A 25,227-nucleotide genomic window follows, 5' to 3' on the forward strand; every position below is an offset into this window, starting at 1 on the left:
TTCTCACAAGAGAGAAAGCAAGAGGAAAGGCAGTCAGACTCTGGCCAATGTTCCTCCAGCTTGGTGGCGGAGGGGATTGACCAGAGCCTTTCTTCAAAGCCTGTCCTCTGAGTCTTAAGGTTGGCAGCCATGCTATTCACTTTTAACTGGCTGACAGAGGCCCAATATTTGTGTGACAAGAGAAAGAGACAAAAATAATGAAAGCCCATAAGTGGGCAAGTAGACAAGGACAGATCATATTTACCTCTCCCAGGTCCCGGACGAGCCCCCAAATGATGCAGGATTTGTTGCTTAGTGAATGCCGGGTTCGAAGTCTTGTGGAGCCAAAGAATGGATACACGGATCAGGGAGAGGCAAGAAGTTGCACAGGAAGATAGTTTATTATAGCAAGCAAAGAGTTACAGATCCCAAGTGGGAGGGGGTACCCGAAGCTCAGATGCCCACTAGCTAAGGCAAAAAGCTTGTGTTTATATACCTTTATTTTTACCTGGGAGTGGGTGTTGGGATGTGGGTGCCTATGGATACAATGTTTCCCAGACTCGCTTTACTGTTTAGTTTGGAGGGAGACCAGTGAAACAAACCCAATTGCCCCAGAGTATGATTGGTGGTATGTTTTGTTCTGGCGTGGTTGTCCTGATACAGTTGCCCTGTGTTCTGGTTTTGTTTCGCTTTTGCTTAGTTTACCAAGCAGTTTTTAACTGCCTGATGTCATACTAACTAACCTGTTTCAAAAAGACAAATAACAAGCAAAGAAAAATATTTGCAGGCTCTTTGCAAAGTTCAAATCTTCCTAAAAAAATACCTCCTAGAACTTTAGAGGGAAAAACACAGAAAGCCTGTATAAAAATGGGCAAAGACTATGAAGAGACAGCTTACAGGAAACAAAATGCAAGCAAAACATGGATATTTGATCAGCTTCACTTGCAATAAGAGAAATACAAACCACAAGGACACTGAGAAAACATTTTTCTTCTATCGGATTAGAAATATGCAAAAGTTTGACCACACACCTATTGATGAGACTGTAGGAAAATACATACTCCCTTATATTTCTGGTGGGAATGTAAATTGGTATGACCTTTATGGAGGAGAATTTGATATTTATCCGAATTACAGATATATATGTACTCTTTAGCTCAATATCCCACTTTTATAAATTTATTCTATAGAAATATTTGCCCTGTATAAAATGGCATATGTATAGTTTATTCATTATAGCATTGTTTATAATAATGAAAGATTGAAAACAACCCTCAATAAAGAACTAATAAATAAATGATGAAACTTCACTGCAGTAGAAACCTCACTACTATGTACTTATAAAAAATCATAACAGTGGGGTGGCCAGATGGCTCAGTTGGTTAGAGCGAGAGCTCTCAACAACAACATTGCTGGTTCAATTCCTGCATGGGATGGTGAGCTGTGCCCCCTGCAACTAAGATTGAAAACAGCGACTGGACTTGGAGCTGAGCTGTGCCTTCCACAACTAGATTGAAGGACAACGACTTGGAGCTGATGGGCCCTGGAGAAAACACACTGTTCCCCGATATTCCCCAATAAAAAATTAAAAACAAAAATCGGAGCTCTCTATGTACTAAGAGAAAAATATGTTCAAGGTATATATTTTAATTACTTTAAAAAATAAAGTTTATTTTAGAATAGTTTTACATTTACAGAAAAGTTAAGACAGTACAGAGAATTTCTGTATATCCCACACAAAATTTCGCCTATAATTAACATCTTACCTTAATAAAGTATATTTGTTACAAGTAAAGAACCAATAGTGATATTGATATATTAGTATTAACTGGAATCCATACTTCATTCAGATTTCCTTAGTTTTTATGGAATGTCCCTTTTCTGTGCCAGGATCCCATCCAGGATACACCACACTTAGTTGTCTTGTCTCCTTAGGCTCTTCTTGGCTCTGACAGTTTCTCAGACTTTCCTTGTTTTTGATGACTTTGACAGTTTTGAGGAGTATTGGTCAGGTGTTTTGTAAAATGTCCCTCAAGTGGGATTTGTCTGATGTTTTTCTCATGATTAGACTGGAGGTTTGGAGAAGGAACCACAGAGATAAAATGCCCGTCTCGTCACATCATATCAAAGGTACCTTGTATGAGCATGACGTCACTACTTATGTTCACTTTCATCACCTCCCTGAACTAGTGTTTGTCATGTTTCTCTACTATGAAGTTATTCTTTTCTCTCGCCTTCCATACTGTCCTCTTTGGAAGGAAGTCAGCCCACGCTTAGGGGATGGAGAATTACGCTCTACTTTTGACATACTTCCATCATTGTGTTTTGCTATTTCTTTGAGCACTTCCTTTCTGGCACTAAAAGATGCCCCCAGGCTCATCTTGTATATTTCCTGCCCCCAGTCCTAGAATCAGACATTTTTCCAAGGAACCCTGGTTCTACTTATTGGAGAATGCTATTAAAAACAAAGTACTGAGCACTAGGTGTGTTCATTGCTAGTGGGGTGTTGTTGGTTTTGGGCCCTCTCAGCTAAGAGTAAGGAAATGCACGCATGTATACTAATCCCTGTATATAGACATATCTATAGCTATAAAATTGCTGAGATCTACTCTCTTAGCAACTTTCAAATATGCAGTAACAGTATTGTCAACTATAGTCGCCATGCTGTACATTACATCCCCCATAACTATCTCTATCTATATTAAGCTAAACATGAATTCATATTGATATTTCCAAATCTAATCTATTACCACATGGATCATTCTAATCTTTTCCCCTTGCTTATCTGGACTTTTCCCAAGATATATATTTTTTAAGTGAAAAAAGTAGGGTGTAGACTGATGTGGCTGTTAGGAGCACGGTGCTCCAACCACCTGAGCCACCGGGCTGGCCCCGCTTTGCTGTTTTCTACTCAGCATGCTTTTGGGCTATAAAGCTGTTGCTGTGTGGCGTCTAGTCCATTGCTTCTAACTGGTTGTCCATGGTTTTCCTAGCACATTTTATTTTATTTTTTATTGAGATATAATTGACAGATAGCATTATATTAGTTTCAGGTGTACAACATAATAATTCTGTGTTTCTGTGCATTGAGAAATGATCACCACAATAAGTCTAGTTACTATCCACCAACATACATAGTAACACTTTTTTTTTTCTTGTGATGAGGACTTTTAAGATCTACTCTCTTAGGAACTTTCAAATATGCAGTAGAGTATTGTCAGCTGTAGTCACCAAGTTGTGTGTTACACCTCCATGACTTTATTTATTTTGTAACTGGAAGTTTGTACCTTTTGACCACATTCGCCCATTTCTCACACTCCTCACCCGCTGCCTCTGGCAACCACCAATTTGCTCTGTGTGTGTATATGAGGTTTTTATTTTTATTTTTATTTCACATATAAGTGAAAGCATATGGTATTTGTCTTTCTCTGACTTATTTCACTCAGCACAATGCCCTCAAGGTCCATCCATGTTGTTGCAAGTGGCAAAATTTCTAGCACATATTAAACACCATTTTTTCAGAGATCAGAGGTTGAAGCTATAGATGTCTTCTGTGGAACAGGAGACGTTGAGTTGAGGCTGTTCCTCTGATGTGGTCTTTGAGTTAAATTAGAGGCGGTGGAGAAGGTTCTGGAGGAAGCCGGGGCAAAAGCTGTGGCAGTTAATGGCAGTTAATCAAGAGATGAAATCTAGATTGCCACGTGGCCTCAATTGAGTTGACACAACCCAGGATGAGTTATGCAGGGTGCAGGCAGCATGGTTTAGTGCCCTTCCCAGGTAGACCTCCACCACCCAGCACTCTGAACACAGGAAATTACCGTTGCCGAGACCCAGAAAAGAAGAGCAGAGAGTGTGGTTACGCACCCTTGGGAGATAGCAAGGACATAGTGAGAACAACTTCCCAGGGCATTAGGGTGGGCAAGGAGGCACTTGAAGTAGAACTGGGATTGAGTCAGAAGGGGCTATAGAAATGGTGAATGATGTGGGGTGCAGAGACCAGATTTGGCAGACAGAAGGGAGCAGCCAGGCTATGGTGTAGCTGGGGGGGAATTTTTAGATTTCGGATGTGGAGGAATGTGACGCATATTTACACACGTGTTGAATGCATGTGTTAATTAGATATACCGAGGGTGCAAAAACTATGTATACAAGTGGACACTTCGGTCAACGTGGCTCAAGCAGTAGTTCGCCGTAATCAGAAGTGTCTGGACGCTGATGGTAACCACTTTGAGCACCTCTTGTCATTGCAGATGTCAAACGTGACTTGTATTCATCTTTTGTTACTGGTATATATTGAGTAGTATTACAATTTTAATACAGTTTTCCTTTCTTAAAATGTATATACGGTTTTTGTTGGCACCCTCTGTATTTAGTAAATGGATGCTAATTCATCTCATGTCTCTATTGCAGGACAGCCATGTGGTAAAACGCTGAAGGTGCCGCTCACGTAAACTACATGAAATGACTCCCCCTTGAGTTGTTCAGCACACAAACTAGATAGGGCTTTGCTGGAACCTGAGTGTGACAATGATGAGCTTATCACCTATGGAATGCTTACTGCGTGTGGAGCACTGAGCACACTGCCTCACGTTCACTGTCTCAGTTGTCCCCACGACACCCCTTGGAGGTAGGCCCTGTCACCCCGAATTGCCAGATGAGAAAAAGGACTCTGTTCTCTGTTAGAGAAGGAAAATAACTTGTCCAAGGTCACCCAGCCAGAAGTTAGCAGCATCTCTTGCTCGGGCTCGGAGCACGGATCAGGCCCCCCAGAACCAACTGGGACTACCCAGGACCTCTCAAAAGCTCAAAGGACCTCTTAGTTTTCAGGCCTCCCCACTGTGATCCCTGACCCCGCCCCTGGGGACCTTCACTCCTTAGAGAGCAGCTCTTTGGAGAAAAGGTGGCAAAAGATAGGGGTGGAGGAATCAGTCATTAAGAGGCTTCTTGGGGTGACTGGTTAGCTTAGTTGGTTAGAACGTGGTGCTAATAACACCAAGGTTGCCAGTTCGATCCCCGCACGGGCCACTGTGAGCTGCGTCCTCCTTAAAAGAAAAAAAAAAATAGGCTTCTTAACACAGTATGACCTTGAGGGGAGACAAGGGAGAGGGGGTGGTAGGGCCGGTGGGAAATGATTCCTCAGGAGGTGGTGGGGGTGGTGATGGAAGGAGCATTGGCAGATTCGGTTTAATCTTTGAAGTCACAAAGGAGTGGGGGCAGGGCTCATGCAGTTAGTCTCGAGATCAAGGGATATTGGAATGCCAGCCCCCAACTAAGCATAAGAGAGGTGGGTGGGTCAGTGCAAATGGACGGGAGCCTTTAGCGTTGCTCTAGGAGGAAACATGAAGCCAGCTATCTTGGGAAGCAGGAAATGTACACAGATCAGGAAGGAGTTAGTCATTTGGGGTTGACAGCTCCCTAATCAAAGGAAATGTGGAGGCTGTTCCTCTCCAAGAGGCTGAGAAACTCGCATGCCCCAGTGTCCCGGTCAGAGAGACCAGAGCTCTGGAAGCCGTGGAGAGATCAGGAAGGATGGGGACGACGGGAGGAGTGCTGGTGAGGAGCTGCGGCAGATAGTCTCCAACTTTGCACGGCAGCTGGAGGCTGGGGGCTGGGGGGCTGGGAGCGTCTGGGCAGAGACTCCAAGGTCAAGACCTGGTGGACTGAGGATCCCTGGATGCTTCCTGTGAGGGCACTAGTTTGGCAGCAGCAATGTTCTGACAATAATAACTATTTGAATATGAACACCTCAAGGCAGGAGAGAATTCACCTGTGTCACAATCCTCACCCCTCCCAGCGTCACACCCAGGAGGGTCAGTTCATATCTGACCTGTTGGCTTTTGCAGCTGTTGGATTTTTGACCTTTAAGACACCTGCAGTGCCACCTCTGGAGACCCCATTTTGAATGAGGAGGGGAGGAGGCTCAGGGCCCTGTGGACCCCTAACTTTGTTCAGCTCCAGTGGGGGTGCTTGGCTGGGCCCTGGCTCAGCCCTCCCCTCGGACGCTGCCCCATGGCTCTGCTCAGTACAGTTCACAGGGATGTGCCTTTAGCATCCCCTGCATTGCCCATAAATGCCAATAGTGCCCTCTAGCTTTTGTGACAACCACAAATGTCTAAATGCTCCCTGGAAGTGGGGTGGTACCATCCTGAGAACTACTGGAACCCACCCCCCACTCGCACCCCTTCCACCCTTCCACCCCCTGTGCCAGGGAAGTGACTTCCACCCCCGCCAGTCTTTTCCTGGCATGGAAACATAGAGACACAGAAGGCAGTGGCATGTGCTGTTTATTATAATAATGCCCCTGAGTGAGAAAGGAGAGAGAGAGAGGCCATGCCAAGCAGGGTGGTCGGCAGGGTGGTGTGGGCAGGACAGAAAGTGTGGAGAGCCTCCCCAGCCAGGGGAACTGGGGAAATGTCACTTAATCTTTAATAAAATAGACTCAGAGAGGGAGAGAGACTATGGGGGTAAATCCAGCCACCAGAAGCCTAGCTGGGGAAAAAGAGAAACACTTTGAACTGGGAGGGTGGGCATGGAGGTCCACTGCTAGAGAAAACATGGCATCTGGGCCCAAGTGCTGCTACTGGAGCCCATTCCGTCAGCAGAGACTGCAGAGCTGACAGCTGCAAAGAGTACTCGCCCCCTGGGGCAGAACCCCCAGTGGGCGGGTGGTGGTGGTGGTGGTGGTGGTGGTGGTGGTAGTGAGCCAGGCTCCTGAAGCCCCTCTAGCCCCACATGGTTATTTGCAGCCACTGTGGGGAGAGAAGCAGCACATGGGAGAGGTGGGGGTGGGACAGGATGTCTGGAGAGAGCCATGGGTGAGGGCGTGGTAAGCTCCCTTCCATGTACCTGGTTCAGGTTCAAGTGAATATGGCCAGTATTCTTGGGGTCCATGGTTAGAAAGTATGCTGTTTTGGGGAGGAATCAAGGGAGGCGGAGTTGAGAGCTGAGTCAGTGGTCTGAAAGACCCACTCCCAACCAGGGAGGATGTCAGAGCGTGTTAGAGGCTGTCCCTTGCTGCTCCCCAGCTAAACCCTCCACCTCCCGCCACGCAGGGGATTAATGACCACAACTCAGAAAGTTGCCATGATCCAAGCCCAGTTCTGAGTGCTGTCCATATACTAACTCATTTAATCTGTGCCTCCTTCTCATGGGGGCATGACTATTATTATCTCCATCTCACAGGCGAGGCAACAGAGGCACAGAGAGATAAAGCGACTTACTCAAGGCACAGAGCTAGCAAGTGGTGGAGCTAGGGTTTGAACGCAGATTATCTGAGTCCTATAAGGGGGAGTGGTTCTAGGGCAGAGCTCCTCATGCGGGTGTGTGGGAGAAGGCCAGGGGTCCCCCGCCTAGGATGGACAGCGGGCAGATGCCTGACTCACTGAACATGGCCTTCAGCCTCAGGAAACAGCTGATGAAGCTGTCAAAATCCATGATCATGTTCTCATTTGCGTACCTGGCCACCATCACTTGCGTCACCTTGTTAGTCACCTTGATGCCTGGGAGAGAGAGGAGTGTGGAGGGGGAACGGTCTAGCCCTCTGACCACTGCCTCCCCCTCCTCCAGACCCCTGACCACCTGCTTTCTCAATTGCCAAGCGCATCTCATAGGAGTTCAAGGTGCCTGAGTTGTCCTGGTCACACTCTCGGAAGATGTCCTGAAGGAACACACAGATGAGGGAGGGCCATACGCATGGTATGGTGCTTGAAATAATGAAACAACAGACCCCGTTCTTGTGTGTGTGTGTGTGCGTGTGTGTGGCCAGGGGCTCCAGTTCTAGGTTCATCCTCACTAATCCCCATCCCTCTTGAGGACCTCCCTTTCTCACCCACATGAACTGCCCCCCCGCTCTGAAGCCCGTTACCGTCCATTTCTTGATTTTCTTCCATAGGATTTGGAACTCCAGGAGCCCCAGCTTGCCAGAGCCATCTTTCTGGGGGGCGCGTGGTCAAGGATATCGGAGGAGGAGTGAGGGGTCATTGTGGGGGCAGGGAAGCAGAGGGACTCACAGGGTAGGGGGACAAGACCACGGGGTGCTGGCTGGTAACTATGGTAACAGCCAGAAAAACTGGCGTCTTTTGCTGCCCGAGAGTCTACTTCCCATCAGGAAGGAGGGCATGGCTGGCCAGAGAGTTAACCTCCGGCCAGGCGGAGGGGTAGGGGGACAGGGGCGGAGAACACCAGACAGGACCACCCACTGGACAGGAAGATACATCCAAGATGTTGATCATGCTGCGACACACGTCCAGGCTGAAGCCCTTGCTCTTAAGGTTACTGACTGTGAGGGAGGGAAGAGGCAGGAGCAAGAGAAGGGGTGAGTGGGGGTGAGTGGGGGCTGCAAAGAGTGGTCAAGGCGGGGGAATGCTGTGGGGAAAGGGCTGTGAGCAGCAGGGCTGGGACACTCACGTTTGAAGATCACCTTGTTGAGCAGCCTTTGTAGCTCGTACACGCCTATCTCCTTGCCCTAGGAAGGGGGACCGTAAACCCCTGCTCTGGCCCCTTCAGCTCCAGTCCACCTCCTTTCCGCTCCCAGCTCTCAGCCTCTCACCTCTCCTGCCACTATCTCAAACAAATGTCTGAAATCTTCGTCTATATCATCCTCAGAGATGTTCTCCTGGAGGGAAAGGAGTGGGAATCGGCCCCAGTCCAGGAAGTTCCTTTACACCTCCGCCCCCCAGAGGCTTCCTCCGATTCCCCAACCACAGAGCCTTCTCTCACCTCTTGGAGCAGCTCAGCACAGTTGGCTTCATCCATTTCCCTGGGCAAAAGTGAATGAAGCTCAGGGGTTACCAGATGTCAGAGAGACAGGGATTTCAGTGGGGTGGTTAGGGGGTTTGTCATAGCATATATCTGAAGCAATATGGAAGAGGCCCCATGGCATCTGGGTTCTGGTTCTGGCTCTGCTACTAACTGGGACTTCCCCTCCTCATGCCTCAGTTTCCCTCACTGTAAAATAGGGATAGGGTAGGGGAGGACCAGAAGACTGCTGCCTGAGTTTGGTATCTTACAGCTCTTGGGCAGGTGACCTTGGAGCAACGAGGAGGGGCCCCTCACCAGGATTCGCTGTGCTTCTCTGTGAAGACCCGAAGCAGGAAGTCAACATCCCTGTGTGGCTCGAAGGTGGAGGGAATGATGATATATTCCCCTGGAGGCAGCTGGAGATGGCTGCTCACCTCCCGTGTGTTGGTGAAGATCTCTGAGAAGCCATTATCGTGATACTTCGTGAAGAAGTCCTTCTTCAGGTGGATATCCTGGATGTTCTGCAACTACATGTGCCCTGGAGGTGGGTTCAAGGCTGGCCTGGGACGGCTGGGAGAGAGGGACCCCCAAGGTGAAGCTTGGCTGGGTAGGCATCTCCGCCAACTGACTGGACATTGCCCAGCTGGCAGGTAACCCCGGTGCGGTCTCTTCTTTCTCCGACTCCCACCCAGGGCCTGAGGGGGCTGGAATCCTAACCCAGGGGCCCCCAGAGCCCTTTGCCAAATTCCACCCTTTTCCCATGCACAGGCATCCTGGCCACGATCAAGCCCAACGTCTCTGTACCTCCTTTGGAACCTGGGGAGGGAAGAGACAGGAGGATCACTAGGGTGGTGAAGGGGCTCAGGCCTGTGGAATGTCCACAATGTGTGTGTGTGTGTGTGTGTGTGTGTGTGTGTGTGTGTGTGTGTGTGTGTTGGGCGGGGGTGTATTAAGGCCCTGGGACACTGGTGATGGGGTGGGGTGTGGGCTCTGAGCTAAAAGTCCCAGAATTAATCATTCCTCAGCTTTGGACAGCAAAGTACAGGTTACACCGTGTTTTGCCAGGGGGAGACTTTTACCACTGCAGGTTAAGGACAGGACACAGGCTCCCCAAAAGGTGAGGTAACATGCCCCATTTCACACTGCTCAAAAATGAAAAGACCTGGGGTGACAATCTAGGAGAGCACTTTCCTAAACATGAGCATTTCCATGGAACGCTCACATCCTGCAGGAAGCTGTCTAATAGGGGAGGATGAAATTGAGGGTTCAGCACAATTACATTTGTAGAAAGGAGAGTGAAACCAAGATACATAGATTGCTCTCCTGAGGGAACGACCAGAACAGTTAATATGCTGATGGCACTGGAGAGCTCTGGGTGGGGGGAAAGAACAGAGCCTTTCCCAGAAGGAGTGCATCTAACCTTGCAAACATTTTGAAGCGTGTCTGTTAAGTTAACCTGGGGAACTCGTGGCCTAGGAGAAGTGCCCGGCTTGTGTCTGTTTTGTTCACTATTGACCCCCCCGGAGACTGGACTGGGTCCCAGCATACAGTAGCTGTTCCATAAATACTCGTTGAATATAGAAGAGAATGAACAAACGGCCATTTCTAGGATTTTGCAAAGCATGGTTTGGGAAATACTTGTCGGGGATTTCTCTTGGCTGCTGGAGTCCAGGTTCTTGGTGGGACATCTGGGGGGAGGCTTGGTGGTGGGGGCTTGTGCAGAAATCTCGGAGTGTCTGGGAATCGGGACACACACTCTGCTGCTGACCCCTGCCTGTGTGAGCTTGGGCAAGTGACCTCACCTCTCTGGCTCTCAATCTCCTTTAGAAAAGGCGTTACTATTCACAAGGCCCTTGGACGGACGCCTGGCACAAAGGAAGTGTTACCTACATGTTTTAGATTTAAAAATCTGTTAAAAGCAAACTGTGGGCCTGTCTCAAAAGCACAATGCACTACTTAAGAAAGAGCCAGGGCTGTGGAGCCTGTTGGAGAGGGTGCCACTCCCGAGTGGGCAGTGGCCCCGGGGGTGAGGCCAGGAGAAGGAGCAAGAGTGGCTGAGGGGTCGGCTGGGGCGCCCACCGTGTAGATGACAAAGCCAATGGTCTGCAGCTGGGCTCCTTGGGGCCGTGCCTGCCGCCAGTTCTTCTGCATCAGGGCCACCAGGCAGGTGCAGACAGCTTCCTCATCCTCTAGGTCATCGTCCTCCTCGGGGAGAGAGATCTTAAACTGGGGGTTGGTCCAGAATGTGTCTGTGGAGGAAGTGGGTCAGGATGACTCTGCCCTTCCCAGGTGCCCCGGCTTCCCAGCCACAAGCCTGCCTCCCCTGCAGAGCCCAGTGGCCCCTGACCCCATCATGGACGCTGACCCCCGTGACCCTGGGTCCCCAGGTGGGGTTGTGTGGTGAGTCAGTGGCCCATCCCAGGCGCCAGGCCCTCTCACTCCCCTCACCCACCAGGGTGGTTCCTGCAGCCCCCCGCCGTGCTGCCCCTCCGCCAGCTGCCCTCATAGAAGGTGGTGTGCCAGCAGCTCTTGTAGTCCCCAGAGAGCGCGTCCGGCATCAGGCTGCAGATCTCCAGGGATGTGAAGTTCTTCAGGAAATCTTGATAGGACATCCTGTGAGGCAGGGCGTGGGTGCTACAGCCCATCAGCGGCACAGCCCTTCCCAGGAGCCTCCACATCCAAGGCACAGGAGGGAGGGTGGGGGTGGGGAGAGGAAGGGCTGGGGTGTGGGGGGAGGAGGAAGCCCACCCAAGCCACACTGACCAGAACTCCCCATCCTCCATCTTGTGCAGCAGCTGCTTCCGGATGCCGGGGGACACCTCTTCCCACTCACTGGCACTAAAGCAGAGACAAGTGAGGGGGAGGGGGAGGGGCTGTAGGTCAGGAGGCACCTCCTTTCTCCCCAAGACATTCCCTCACCCTGAATGCCTGCCTACAGGGGTTCCTGGGTCAGCCGGAGAATCTAGAGGGGAGGAAAGCAACCTGGTGCACCCGTGGGTCCCTCTGTGGCACGGCCTGGCTCATGGGCCTGCTGTGTGCTCTGCCTCTCACCTGGGCAGGGGCACCTACTTGTCACTCCAGGCTCCATTCCACTCCATCCGGCCCCAGGGATTCCGGACCCGAATCAGTGTTTCCGTCTTGCCTCGGTACCAGACCTGGGTGGGGTGTGCCGTAAAGGTCAGGAGCAAGGGGGCGGGAGGAAGTGCTCTTCCTTCACATGCCCCTCAGGGTCAGGGGCAGCTGTCAGACTCACATCCTGAAGTCCAGTCACTGAGTAAGCATGTCCTCTCACCAGCCTCCTCTGGGTCACGGATTCCAAGTCACTGTCGCTGGTGATCTACAGAACAGAGAGGAAGGAGAGGAATTCAGGACCTGGTCAGAAGGATTGCGACGCCTGACCAGAGGGGAGAACGCTACGGGCTCATTTCTTTAAGATGAAACTTTGTATTTTCAAATCATTGTAGACTTACATGCAATTGTAAAACATACTACAGAGCCATCCCCATGCACCCCATATCCAGGGCCCCCTTTGTGCAAAGACTAGTACAATATCAAAACCAGGGTGATGGCGTGGATGCAATCTATCAATCTTTTCCAGACTTCCCCACTTTTACTAGTATGTGTGTGTGTTCTGTGCGGTTTTATCACATGGTTAAGTTTGTGTACCCCCCATCATAGTCACGGTACAGATTTCCATCCCCACAAGCATCCCTTGTGTTGTCCTTTTATAACCACACCCACCTCTTTCTTATTACCCTCCTCCCTCACGTCCGACAACCACTAATATGCTTCCTGTTTTTTTATTTTGTCATTTCAAGACTGTCATATAAATGGAATCATATAAGACAGAACCTTTAGGGATTGGCTTTTTTTTTTTCTTTAAGTGATTTTTTTTTAAGTCATTTTGCTAGTCATAAGCGAAAGTGCTCGAATACTTTCCTCCCCCTGTTTTAAAAAACTTTTATTTATTTAAGTGTGTTTTTCCAGGACCCATCAGCTCCAAGTCAAGTAGTTGTTTCAATTTCGTTGGGGAGGGCACAGCTCACAGTGGCCCATGTGGGGACTAAATCGGCAACCCTGCTGCTAAGAACACCAGGCTCTAACCAACTGAGCTAACAGGCTGCCAGCATACCCAAGTTGTTGCGTGTGTCAATAGTTCATTTTTTATTTTTTACTTGCTGAGTGTGTGCACCACAGTTGAACTATTCACCCTTTGAAGGACATCTAGGTTGTTTCCAGTTTCTGGCTATTACAAATAAAGCTGCTATGTTCAGGCTTTTGTGTGGACATAAGCCTTCATCCCACAAGATTAAATGCCCAAGATTGCAATCGCCAGGTCATACGGTGGCACTCTAGGTTCACTTATTTATTTGAACAAATATTTGTTGGGTATCTATTGCATACCAGGCACCATGCTAAGTTGCAGGATCCAGCAGTGACTAAAACAAAGTCACTGCCTCATGGAATGTGAAAACTGTCTGGAGAACAAAGGCTATGAATAAATACATAAATAAGTAAGGCAGTTTCACATCATAATTTCAAAGTAGAGACTAGCTAATTTAGATTGGAAGGCAGGGAAGACTAGTCTGAGGAAGGGGCATTTGAATTGAAACATGAATGAGAAGGAGCTATCTATGCAGGTATCTGGGGGAAAGAACCTTCTTGTGACAGCAACAGCAGGTGCAAAGGCCCTGAGGCAGGACCAAGCATGGCTTACTTCGATGGAGCAGCCCATGAGGGAGGATCGATGTGTGGCCTTCCTAAGTATTCGCAGCAGGTTCTTAGGGGGCCTCTGGAGTTGGAAGTTATGGGTCACACCCCCTGTGAAGTCCTCAAAGCCCTCTACCGTGCTGCCCCCTGACAGTGCTTCATAGGACCCGCTCAGCCTGTGGGCACAGAGAGAGCACTGTTCGGGCTCTGGGATAGAGATGTGAGTGTGGATATCAGAGGGTGTGGTGAGGGAAGGGAAGGATGCCCTGCCTACTCCCTGCCCCTTCCCTTGATTCCAGCTGCCCCCATATCTGCCAACTGGTGGGGCAGGTTTGGAGGCAAACCCAGTTCCTTGGCTCAGGTCACTCACTTGGCATACGCTTTCTCCAGCAGGGCACTCCAGAACTCAGTGCCCTCGTCTGAGTGCACGAACACCAGTTTGCCATTCTTTGTGGGCAGCCGGTCGTCCACCACCACGTCCACCCACTGCCCAAATTGCCAAATCTGTAGGCAGCAAGATGGACCTCAGCGGGGCATGGGGCATCTGTCTGCCCCAGGACCCCCCTCCAAGCACATGCATATAACACACACACACACACACACACACACACACACACACACACACACACACACTCCTTGTGTGAGAAGTCTGTTACACGAACGCCTCCTGGTGGCCATGTTCAGTGACACACCAGTGTTAGAGAGCCGACTCTCCAGAAAGGCTGAATAGAGAGAGTGAAAGGCAACAGAAAGCATAAACCGCACCCCCACCTCATTTCCAGGTCATGCCAGGGCCTCCAGAGGGACCCTACCCATCTTTAGACTTTGGCTGAACTTTAGGATTTCTGAGGTCTTAAAAACCCCAGTGATTCTCAGAAATATTTTATGATATGGGAATTCATCCACATGTCACTAAATTTAAAGAGCAGATTGCAAAACTTATGTGACACAGACTCCCAAAATCACATACACACACATGTGTATATGTATGTGTGTGTGTATGTACTGAGAGAGAGAGAAAAAGAGAGGAGAAGGAGAAAGAGGAGAGTCACAAACCGATAACAATTATTTTGGGAAGGCGTTTAAAAAATTGGTGAACAGATTTTTAGTGATTTCTTTACTGAGCAGATATTTCTCTGATAATAGGCAAAAACCCACCCTAATAAATGTCATTTTTCAAAAAGAAAAAAGGTAAACTTCAAAGCACGTACTAATTCTCTCTCTCCCTCCCTCAGTCCCCCCCAACATGCACCCCACAGATCAGCCTTCACCTGAAAATGGAAGATTCCAGCATAGTTTCTCTGGAAGCTCTGCTCCTTGGGTACCACGCGGTACAGCAGTTTGGGGCACGTGGTGAGGGAACCAATGGCAGCCAGAAGCCAGCAGTCCCCTGGAAAGACAGGCAGGGGCTCCCCCGCTGAGCACTCCCGTATGTATGTAGGTCCCAGAATCCAAGCCCTTGAGGAGCAGCCGCTCCCTGGCAGGCCCTCCTGCTACAGAAGCAAGTGTGGAGATGGAGGGCCGAAGGGACAGGCCCTGCAGATGGGGTAAGCCTCTCTACCATTTCTGTCAGGAGAGGGATTTACAAAGCAGAGCCAGATGCTTTGGTTTGGGGGTTTGGGGGTGGGGAGGAACTTTTAGCCTTGGTCTTGCTCCTCACTCTGGGACTTGCTTTCTTTGGGAGGGAGCCAGTTTTCTCTCATCCCTTCAACAAACCGGTCACCTTCCCCCATGCCCCCCACATGTACCTCATGACAAGCTATCTCTCCCTGATATCACCCGCATACTATTGGAGACCCAAGGGGCTCAGGGGCAGTATGCCTGGTCTGAGGTCATCTGTTACCATCTCTCTCCTGGGGATCTCAGACCCCATGGGCTGGGGCTGTAGGGCAGGTGGTGCCTGGTGTGAGGACTTTGAGCCAGGCTGAGGCTGAGGGGACTGGGAAAGCTCCTGTGGCCTCTGGAGGCCTGAGATACGTAGAAGGGAGGCAGAGGGTAGGAAAGGAAGGTTAAGGGCACCTCCTCTGATATCCAGCCCGGGGCTGCTGTGGGAACTAAGCTCTCCTTGGCCTCTGCCACGCCCACACCTTGCCCTCTTCTCTGCCGCATATGTGACAGAATTCAGCCCACCCTGGCCTTTTTCCTAAAGATGCAATGAGGGCTTTGGAGGAAACCGTGGAATAGGACCTGGTTTAGGGAGGAAGATATCTCTTGGGACTGCCCATAGGAGCCAGTGGGAGAGTAGGCTGAGGGGGCCCAGTGCCTCTTTATTTGATACCTGAGACAGAGGAAGTTCTGGCACCTGCAGTGGCTTTAAAATACTCCTATGTCAAGTTCTTTGACATGCCTCCCCTCCTTCTCCTCCCCTTGAGTGTGGGCCAGATTTTGTGCTTGCTTCTAACAAGTAGAATGCAGTGGAGGTTACTTTACCGTGTGTGTGTGAGGTGTGAGAGTGTGTGTGTGTGTGTGTGTGTGTGTGTGTGTGCGCGCGCGCGCGTTCTGAGACTAGGTGGTAAAGGCGTTATGGCTTCCGCCTTGTTCTCCCTCTTGGCTCACTCACTCAGGGAACGGCCAGCTACTGTGTGGTGTGGACACTCGGGCCTCCTCCTGCTATGTGAGCACACCCCTAGAAGCAAATCCTCCAGCTCCCACCAAACCTTCAGATGACTGCCGCCCTGACTGGCATGTAGGCTGCAGCCTCCTGACACCCTGAGCCAGACCCGTCCGCTTCCGAATTCCTGCCCACAGAAACTGTGAGACGCTGTCACATTTGTTGTTTCTTGAAGGCACTGAAGTCTTGGGGTAACTTACTGTGTAGTGGTCGATAACTAATATATCACCCTAGCTTACTCCCAAACTATATTGCAGCAGGTGGGGGTGCAATCCAGATTAGGGGGGAGCAGAAAGACCCACCGGACACTCTCACTACCATCTCCTCAGAAGGGGATTCTGAAGCTAGGGGTCCCAGTTCCCCAGCCTTCAAAGACGCTGTGGCATTCTGGCCCCCACCTCAGCCCTCTGCCCCAATTCACCCCTGCCGCCCCCAGTGGAGACCGACTTTCTGCTCCCCACTCACCAAGTACCCCCTCCACTCACCGAGTAGCCCCTGGCAAATGTCAGTCGTGGTGATCTCATCCACAATGAAATGAGGATCATTTGTGATTTCCTGCAAGGAACGAATAAAGGTTTGAGGGAGCCCAGGACCCCCTCCCCAATCTCCTTCCCACCTTTCCTGGGGAGTGATGCCCGCCTGCAAGTTCCAGGGGAAAACATGGATAGGGGAGGGGAGAGAGTGCAGGACCAGGTCGTTACAATTGCAGGTTGGAATGGCAAAGGTTGGTAAGTAACTTTCCCAGGGGTTACCTGAGATGTTTTGCTTAAGCATGTGCAGAACTGTCCCCAGCCCTGACGGAAGGGTAGCTTAGTGCCAAGGCCAGGATAGGGCTATGGGGGACTGGAAATTATCGAAGTGACATGGGCATCGCTACAATCCTCCCCTCAGCCCAGGAGGCCATGCCTTCCCTCCCAGTACCCACACCGGGCCGTTTCCAGAAGATGTTCTGCACATTTTTGGAGTTGGGGCCCATTTCCTTGAAGCCCAGTGAAGTGGGTTCGGCAGGGAATATGGGGTCCCGGAACAGTTCCCCCTTCCTCAGACAGAGTGCTTGCAGCTCCTCGAAGCTCTGGTTACTGTAGTTCCGGGCCTTGTGGTGTTGGCCCACGCCCTGGGCCTTGAGTCGGTTCTGGCTTATATGAGCTGCCATTCCCTTCTCCGTGAACATGGTCTCCACTTAATCATAAAAGGACAAATAACCCAAGTAAAAAATAGGCAAAGGATCTGAATAGATATTTTTCTAAAGAAGATACACAAATGACCACTAATCACATGAGAAACTGTTCAACATCTTTAGACACCAGACAAGTGCAAACCAAGGCCATAATGATAAACTACTCCACACTCACTAGGATGGCTCTAATCAAAGACTAATAATAACAAGTGTTGGTGAGGATGTGGAGAAATTGGAAGCCTCATATACTTCTGGTGGGTGTGTAAAAAGGTGCAGACACTTTGGAAGACAGTCTGGCAGTTCCTCAAACAGTTAAACACAGAGTTACTATGTAAACTAGCAATTCTACTCCCAGGTATATAGCCAAGAGATATGAAAATGTATGTCCATTCAAAACCTTGCACACACACACACAAAAAAAAAACCCCAAAACAAAACAAAACAGAAAACAACCAAACAAACAAAAAAAATCTTGCACACAAATGTTCATAGCAGCATTATTTACAATAGCCAAAAAATGAGAAAAAACCCCAAATGCCATCAGCTGATGGATGGACAAACAAAATGAGGAATGTACAGCGCCTGGCCAGGCAGGGGCTCAGAAAAGCTTTTGGTGGATGGATGATTGAATGAATGAACGAATGCCTTGCCTTGCACTGTAGTTTGCAAATCCACATTTTCTCTCTCCTGCCCTCCCCAGCCCCCCAACTCTCTGTCTCACTCTAGTCCCTGATGTACTGAATATTTTATTGTTTTCCTCCCTTACTAGATTGATAGATCATGAGGACAGGGAGTTTTGTATATTTTGTTTGCTGTTGTATAGAGCACATAGCAGGTGCTCAATAAATGTTTTGAATGCTGTTCCCTGGCAGCTCCTGGGAAGGAGGAAGTTTGTGCACCTTAGCTCCTTCACAGGAAGAGGGCCCTATAAGGATCCTGTGAAGGGATAGATGGGTGTGTGGCTCATCCATGGGACCCTCTGTTCCATCAGAGAGATCCCCCCCACACCCTTGAGCCGGTGCCCAGCACATGGTGGGACTTGCAAACTCTAACCCAGCACTGCCAACAGGCCGTGCCTGGGGACCAAAAAGGGCTCAGCTTAACTCAGGGAATCCAGAGCACTGGTGTGGGCGATGGGCAGAGGTCCTGGCCACAGGATAAAGGTTTCTTTGGGGTCCCCTTGGGGTCCTGAGGCCTGGAGGCGCCCAGCCCCACTTACTGGTCATAAGGATTAGGGTGAGTTTGCTGCAGAAAGACTTGGGATTCTGTCCTTTGCTTTTTCCGCACAGCCTGTCGCTTGTGATGAGAAGATATTAGGAATACTCCCTTCGTTAGAAAAATAACTAGCACTTACATAGCATTTATAAAAATAATAGTTAACAGTGTTTAAAAACTCAGCACAGGCGTGCCATGGTCCTAAACACTTTATGTGCATTACCTCATTGAATCCTCACGACACCCTCTTGGTTAGGTTTGTTGTTATTGTCTCTGCTACAGAGGGAGAAACTGAAGCCCAGAGAGGTTGACCTTCCTCGAGGCCGCACACCTGGCAGGCAGCAGAGGCAGGGAGGGTCACACCTAGGCAGGCTGGTGCCTGCTCTCACCCATCACACTCGCTGTCTTACTGGGAGGGAGCCTTGGGTGCAGGGGCAGAGACTGTGCTGGAGAGAAGGGTGAGTGGCCCGTCCCTTCCTCCATTTTATTCCAGCCTCTAGGTGGTTTTTGTTAAACCACTTCCCCTCAGCTGAGAGGGGCAACTGAGGATAGATAAGGTATTGGAAAAGGGGTGAGGGAGGCAGCCAATTCCTCTTTAGCAGACCTAGTGCCCTGGGCACTAAGCCAGAGTGAGTAACTGTGTGACACGGGGCAAGTTGCTTTAGGTTTCTGAGTCTTGGTTTTCGCATCTGTATAAAGAGGCTGCTATACCCTACCTTGAAGGGTGTTTCGGGATTAAATGATACAACATACATGAAAAAGACTGGAGTTTAGCAGGGGCACAGCTACTGTTAGTTGCCTTCTCCCCACTGACCTGGCTGGTTGACTAATAATATTTATTGAGCTCTTGCTAGGATCACATGGCCTCCTGCCCACTCCTCCTTCATAGGCCTTAACGATCATCAGGAAAGCCGCAAACACACGTAACATATTGGGAACATCTGTGGGCTTGTTTTTCTCTGTCACTAGGTTTGAGCTCCTAGGAGCCAACCCCAGCTCATCTCAGCCACCCTTTGGGAGCATTTATTCTGTGCTGGGCACTGAGGAGTCAGAAGTGAACAGTCCCCTGTGTGGAGCTTTGAGAGGACCATCCCCAGGCTGACCCTCCTCGGGGTCAGCTCCGTGGGCCACAGAGACAGGGAGAGGGTGCCAGGGAAAGAGGCCACCGAGGCTGGGATAATCAGGGAGTTCTGGGGGAGTGACTACCTCCTTTCTCTGCTCTGAGCTCACCCCGCTCCCTGGAGGATGGGGTGCACCATGAGTTCCTGGTTCTGGAAGAGTGGGGGTTGGGGGGACAGGGAAAAGGGTGAGTGAAGTCGAAAGCTGGGATTTCTTCCCCCTCCCTTTCCTTCCACCCTCTCTCTTCCAACCCAAATGCTCTGGGCTTCTCTTAGACATGGTTGCTGAAGCTCCTTCCCACTCCCTCTGAATAGGGGGAAAGGAATAAAGGAGTGTGTGTGTGGTGTGTGTGTGTGTGTGTGTCTGTGGAGTGTGTGTGTCTGTGGAGTGTGTGTGTCTGTGGAGTATGTGTGTGTGGCTTATTTCTTTGCCCTAAGATCCAGTGGAAAAACTAGGGAGACCCCTTCAGATGAAAAGGGCCCAGAGATGAGGGTGAAGAACATCTCCGAGAAGGAGGAGAACCGAGAACTTTGTGTCATCGCCCGGTCCTTTCCCCCGTGTGGCCGGCAGGGCGGGAATGACTGCCGTCTGTCTGACCCAGCTGCAACCCAGGGCCCGCCCAGAGAAGTTAGGTCAGTGGTTCCCAACTGGGGATGACCATGATCATGCCCCCAGGGTATGCTTGGCGATGTCTAGAGCCATTTTTTGTTGTCATAACTGGGGAGAGGGGTGAAGGGTGCTGCTGGCACCTCGTGGTGAGAAGTCAGGGCTGCCGCTGAACATCCTACAGTGCATAGGACAGCTCCCACAACAAACAATTATCCTGCCCCAAATGGCAAGAGTGTTGAGGTTGAGAAACCTGGGTTAAGGGCGCCCACATGGTGAGGGGAACTGCTCTGTGACTGGCCTGTCCCCGGGAGTGAGTGTGCAGAGCTCTCTTGGGGGTCTGGAAGGACCCCAGAAGGTGCTGGTGCCAAGAGAACGTCAGAGGGCAGGCAAGGCGATGAAGGTTAAAATTCACGTCCCTCATTTCCCTGGGGCCCTCCGTCCGCGGGTTACCACCCAGCCCAAGGAGCCATTGCTCACCGTCCTGATTCCAAAACCTGCCTGAGATCCTGCATATCTAGTCCGCTGGGTGTGAGCTTGTTACTCAGCCAATTGGCAGGGAGGACTCACAATCACACACACATACTCCACCATAGTTATCAACACAATGTTTCCAGAGAGGGAGACAGGCCCAAGCCCCTGTCACGTGGGCAGGGACAAGCTGAGACAGACAGATAAGGCTGGCTGTGGAGAGAACAGGCAGATGGCCAGAGCAGGAATGGATAGGAAGCTTTCTGTCCCTGGTGTGTGTCCTGTCTTCCCCAGTAGGCTGGGAGTCATCTCTGAGACTAGGGGCTGCCCCCTAACCCCCGCACCCCCATCAGATAGGACCTGTAGATTTATGGACAGCTGAATATCCAGAGCTGGGAGGAAATGAAGATATTGTCTAGAATGTTCAGCTTAAGGAAACTTCTGAAGAGCCAGGACTGGGTTGGGGTCTCCTACTAGGGCTAGGCCTATATTTCCAGGGCTCAGGCAGATGTGAGGTCCCAAGAAGCCAGGAGGCTGGGTCTAGGGTGACCTTATAGCAGAAGCCAGCTGCCCTCCTCGGCTGGCTGGGGGGCAGGGCTGAGCCCCTCGCCAGCTGGAGTCAGCTGCCTCTGTCCACTTACTTCCCCCCCCCACAGAACAACTCAGCTCTGCCAGCCCCTCCTTTCCCCTCAGTGCTGTCTCCTGCGGGTCCTGAGGTCTGGTCCCGGCCTGAATATGCAACGTGTTCCTGCGGCCTTCTTAAGATCTGGACTTTCTGCACCGAGGGGCCTGCTTCTCGAGCCTGGGGAGAGGTTCTCTCTGTTCCCGGAGGTTTAATTCTCTAACTCTGCTGGGACCTCCCTCAGGCAAGCCTTTTCCCCAAGGCGCTGTGACAGTGGGATAACCCATCCCTCACTTCTCCCGACTCCAACCTCTCAGTGGAGACCAGGAGGAAAGGCTCCTGTGGTCTGAACACCAGCAGCCTGTTCTTTCCCAAATGTCTGAGGAGAAGGCTCAGCTCCTGCTCCGAGAGAGCATCCAGTCTGACGGAAGAGTCACCCTCAAGGGGACACAGCCCCTTTTGTGGGGGGAGGCCCTGGTACAGGAGTGAGACAAGCCCCCATCAGCGCCTACCTGCAGAGTACAGTCTTTTGGTGGCTAGTATGCTGTTTGACAGTTGAAGGTTCTGGGGGGAGGGGCAGGAAGATCCCCACCCCCACCCAGAACTCTCCAAATGCAGTGGGATTCCTAGGTCAGTGGCACATTTTAACAGCTGCCTCTTCTCTTCTCCTTCCCACTGGTCCCCACAGGCTGGCACTGTCAGTAATGTAGCCCCTTTCTCTCTGCCCAGTCCCCACCCACCAGCCTGAGGGCCATCTCCCTGCAGAGTCGGGAGACTCAGCACCCCCACCCCAGGTGGCCGCCTCCAGGCTGGCTGCCCTCACTGTATAGCCAATCAGGACGTGTCGGAGTCCCTCTCCTTCAGCACAAGGCTTCCAGGGAGGGGTTGTCCCTGACACCCCAAACCGACATTTTATTTTATCCTAAAAGCCTCCTCATTTCCAGAAGCCGCTTTCCTACTGACAACAGCATTCTCTCTGTGTCTCTACATGGTGCGTTGTGTCCCTTTCTTCTTCTTACAAAGACACACACACACACACACACACACACACTCCCCCCTTATTCCAGCATGATCTCATGTTAACTAATTACTTCCAAATAAGGTCACATGCTGAGGTACTGGGGGCAAGGACTTCACCATATCTTTTTTGGGGGGACACAATTCAACCCTTAACACTCTCCTTGGCATGAGTAGGCCACTGGCCTGACGGTCGTGCCTCTCAGGAGAAAGAGTGAACTCCGAGCTGGGACGTCTGCCTTGGAGCTCAGGTTTATAGGACAGAATGTAGGGCCGCTGAGGACGGGGACTGTAGGGTCATCCTGGTGCCCCTCAGCCCTGCCAGCTGGTGTGTTGGGTACAGAGCAGCTGCTCAGACAACTGAGTGGAATCCGGAGCCTTATTCTAAGCAGACCTTGGGCAAGTCCTCCCTGCCCCCTATTCTGGGTTTCAATTTCCTCACTTACAAGAATATCAATTACAGTTTATTAAGCCTTTATTATGTACCAAACACTGGGCTAAGAACTTTCCATGTCTTTAATCCTTAAAACAGCTTGAGGACACGGTATCATTAGTACCATTTTTTTTTTTAAAACATATTTTTAGAGGAACAGGACTTTATTGGGGAACAGTGTGTATTTCCAGGACTTTTCCAAGTCAAGTTGTTGTCCTTTTAATCTTAGTTGTGGAGGGTGCAGCTCAGCTCCAGGTCCAGTTGCTGTTGTTAGTTGCAGGGGGCGCAGCCCACCATCCCCTGGGGGAGTCGAACCAGCAACCTTGTGGTTGAGAGGACGCACTCCAACCAACTGAGCCATCCGGGAGCTCAGCGGCAGCTCACTGACTTCATTCTAGTTGCGGGGGGCGCAGTTAGCCTATGTGGGAATCGAACCGGCAGCCCCATTGCCCAGAGCTCACGCTCTAACCAACTGAGCCACCCACCTGCCCCTCATTGGTCCCACTTTAGAAAAGTGAAGTCCAGAGGTGACATAATAAGACATATCTATTTGGTCTCTGCCCGTGGTTCCTGACACAGAGCTCCTAAATTTCTGGGGATTTCCTAAGTGCTAAGAGCATCTTTTGTTCTAATGAGGTGATTCTTGGAGGCCTCCTGGGTGGCGTCCATGCCATGACTAGAAGCTTGGAACTCTTAGCCCCAACATTTATACTCCAGGGAAGGGAGAGGGACTGGAGATTGAGTTAATAATCCATCATGCCTACGTGATGAAACTGCCATAAAACCCCCTAAAATACCAGGTTCAGAGAGTTTCTGGGTCTGTGAACACATCCCCATGCTAGGAGGGTGGCACATTTCATTTCCACGGGGACAGAAGCTCTGTGGTTCCTTCTGGACCTCACCTTGTGTACTTCTTCAGCTGGCTCTTCACCTGCACCCTGTATCATATCTTTACAATAAACTGGTAAATGTAACTAAGAGTGTCCCTGAGTTCTGTGAGCTGTCATACATAACAAATTATTGAATCTAAGAAGGGGATTGTGGGAATCCGTTTACAGCTGGTCAGTCAAATGTACAGGTGACAACCTAGGACTTGTGACTGGCATCTGACTGAGCCCTTCACCTGTGGGATCTGACGCTCTCTCCAGGTAGACAGTGTCAGGGCTGAATTGGATTGTAGGACACCCAGCTGGTCCTGGAGGTCTGGAGAATTGGTTGGTGTGGGAAAAGCCCATGCATTTGGTGTCAGAAGTACTTTGTGTGTAAAGGACAGCAGGAAATCTCCAAAGTCACACAGCTGGGATTTGAACCTAAAGCCTCAGCACCTATTGATTATCTTCTGCTAGCCCCAGCTGTAAGGAGAGCAAGTGAGGTACACTTTGGGTCTCCCCGTGGCTTTCCTCTCCCTTCCGCGATTCCACCACTGCACCTCTTGGATCCTTTGAAGCACCCAGCACAGAGCTGGATACTCAATCCTTGTTCAGAAAATGTCTGTCAAATGGCTGTGTTGTAATTCCCCCTGCTGACTTGGGCTCTGCCGGTGAAGACACACCAGGTAGGGTTGGGGGGAGCTCAGGCGTTCCCCTCTACCACAGCCTCCCAACCTGAGAGGCCCTCCCTGGGGCCTTCACTTCATGTGTTATTTGGGGAGTACCTGGGGCCTCACAGCTGCAAACACTCAGACCTTGCTTTGAGCTCAGGCCCTTCCAGAAGACCCTGTGAGCTGGGGTTAGGGGAGACCCTCTCCCGCGGGAAGGGGGGCATGCTGGACACTGAGGAACCAAGGGGTCTAAACTGACCAGAGGCCCAGCCTGAGGTCTGTCTAGACCATGTTGTGGAGACCGATGGGTCTTGCTAGGCAACTGGCAATAGTGTGTCAGCCTGCCCAAATGGAAACAGGCTCTAGGAGGCCCAAGGGGACTTCACGAGTCAAGCTGCTCAGTTCAAAACTGCTCCTGGCTGCTTCTTAAAGCCTATCCTCCAGGACTCTGCTTAGCACCACACTAATCAAAACCAGTGGTCATTTCCAGATGGTCAGTCTCCTGAACACAACTGTTTTTTCCCTTCCTCTGCTGTGTTCTGAAGAACTGATCTAGAGCCTTCAGAGGCCGGGCCCCTGGCCCCAGGACATTTCCTTAGTGGCCTCAGCCTCTGCAGACAATGCCAGCCAGCCCTGACCTGGGATCCCCGCCCCCTTCAATCCCTGCCCTCCCCCCAGTTCCTCAACCTCACTTGGCCTTCTGGACTTTTCTGTTTGAGCTGATGAGGGGGTCATCTCACTGCCCCACCCCCAATCCCAGCTTCAGAGGAGGTGATGGGAGTGATTCTGGTTTAACCCAATGACCCTGGGGAAGGATTGTGGGTCCTTGTCACTCGTCGTCTTTGGATGTCAATTTTCTCAGCTGAACAGTAAAAAGTTTGAATGAGGCAAGATGTCCTGCCTTTGGGGTCTCATAACATCCAAAGATTTTTTTCACCCTTGTCCTACTCCATTGGGTACAAGCTGTGTCAGCTGGGGCGAGGGACCT

The 25,227-nt window shown here is 50.6% G+C and overlaps 1 protein-coding gene and 1 long non-coding RNA gene across 2 annotated transcripts; one reads left to right on the forward strand and one right to left on the reverse strand.

Moving 5' to 3' along the window:
* Window positions 1–5,038: 5,038 nt before the first annotated feature.
* On the forward strand, window positions 5,039–12,992 carry LOC141571659 (uncharacterized). The gene is made up of 3 exons (XR_012496622.2): window positions 5,039–5,532; window positions 7,546–7,674; window positions 8,990–12,992. It is a non-coding gene; the product is annotated as an uncharacterized LOC141571659 (long non-coding RNA).
* On the reverse strand, window positions 6,567–24,872 carry CAPN11 (calpain 11). The gene is made up of 21 exons (XM_019734798.3): window positions 16,965–24,872; window positions 16,525–16,594; window positions 14,700–14,818; window positions 13,799–13,932; window positions 13,436–13,604; window positions 11,972–12,055; window positions 11,788–11,873; window positions 11,482–11,556; window positions 11,171–11,331; window positions 10,798–10,967; window positions 9,523–9,534; window positions 9,034–9,245; window positions 8,698–8,737; window positions 8,528–8,593; window positions 8,386–8,443; window positions 8,193–8,257; window positions 7,844–7,912; window positions 7,558–7,636; window positions 7,362–7,478; window positions 6,826–6,884; window positions 6,567–6,728 (listed from the first exon to the last, which is right to left on the reverse strand). The coding sequence occupies exons 1-21, from the start codon at window positions 17,208–17,210 to the stop codon at window positions 6,702–6,704; spliced, it is 2,118 nt and encodes a 705-aa protein (XP_019590357.2). The 5' UTR covers window positions 17,211–24,872; the 3' UTR covers window positions 6,567–6,701.
* Between the last annotated feature and the right edge of the window lie 355 nt (window positions 24,873–25,227).

The sequence above is a fragment of the Rhinolophus sinicus genome, chromosome 2 (genome assembly GCF_057876585.1).
Source record: "Rhinolophus sinicus isolate RSI-liver-muscle chromosome 2, RSI-T2T, whole genome shotgun sequence".
NCBI classification, from domain to species: Eukaryota; Metazoa; Chordata; class Mammalia; order Chiroptera; family Rhinolophidae; genus Rhinolophus; species Rhinolophus sinicus.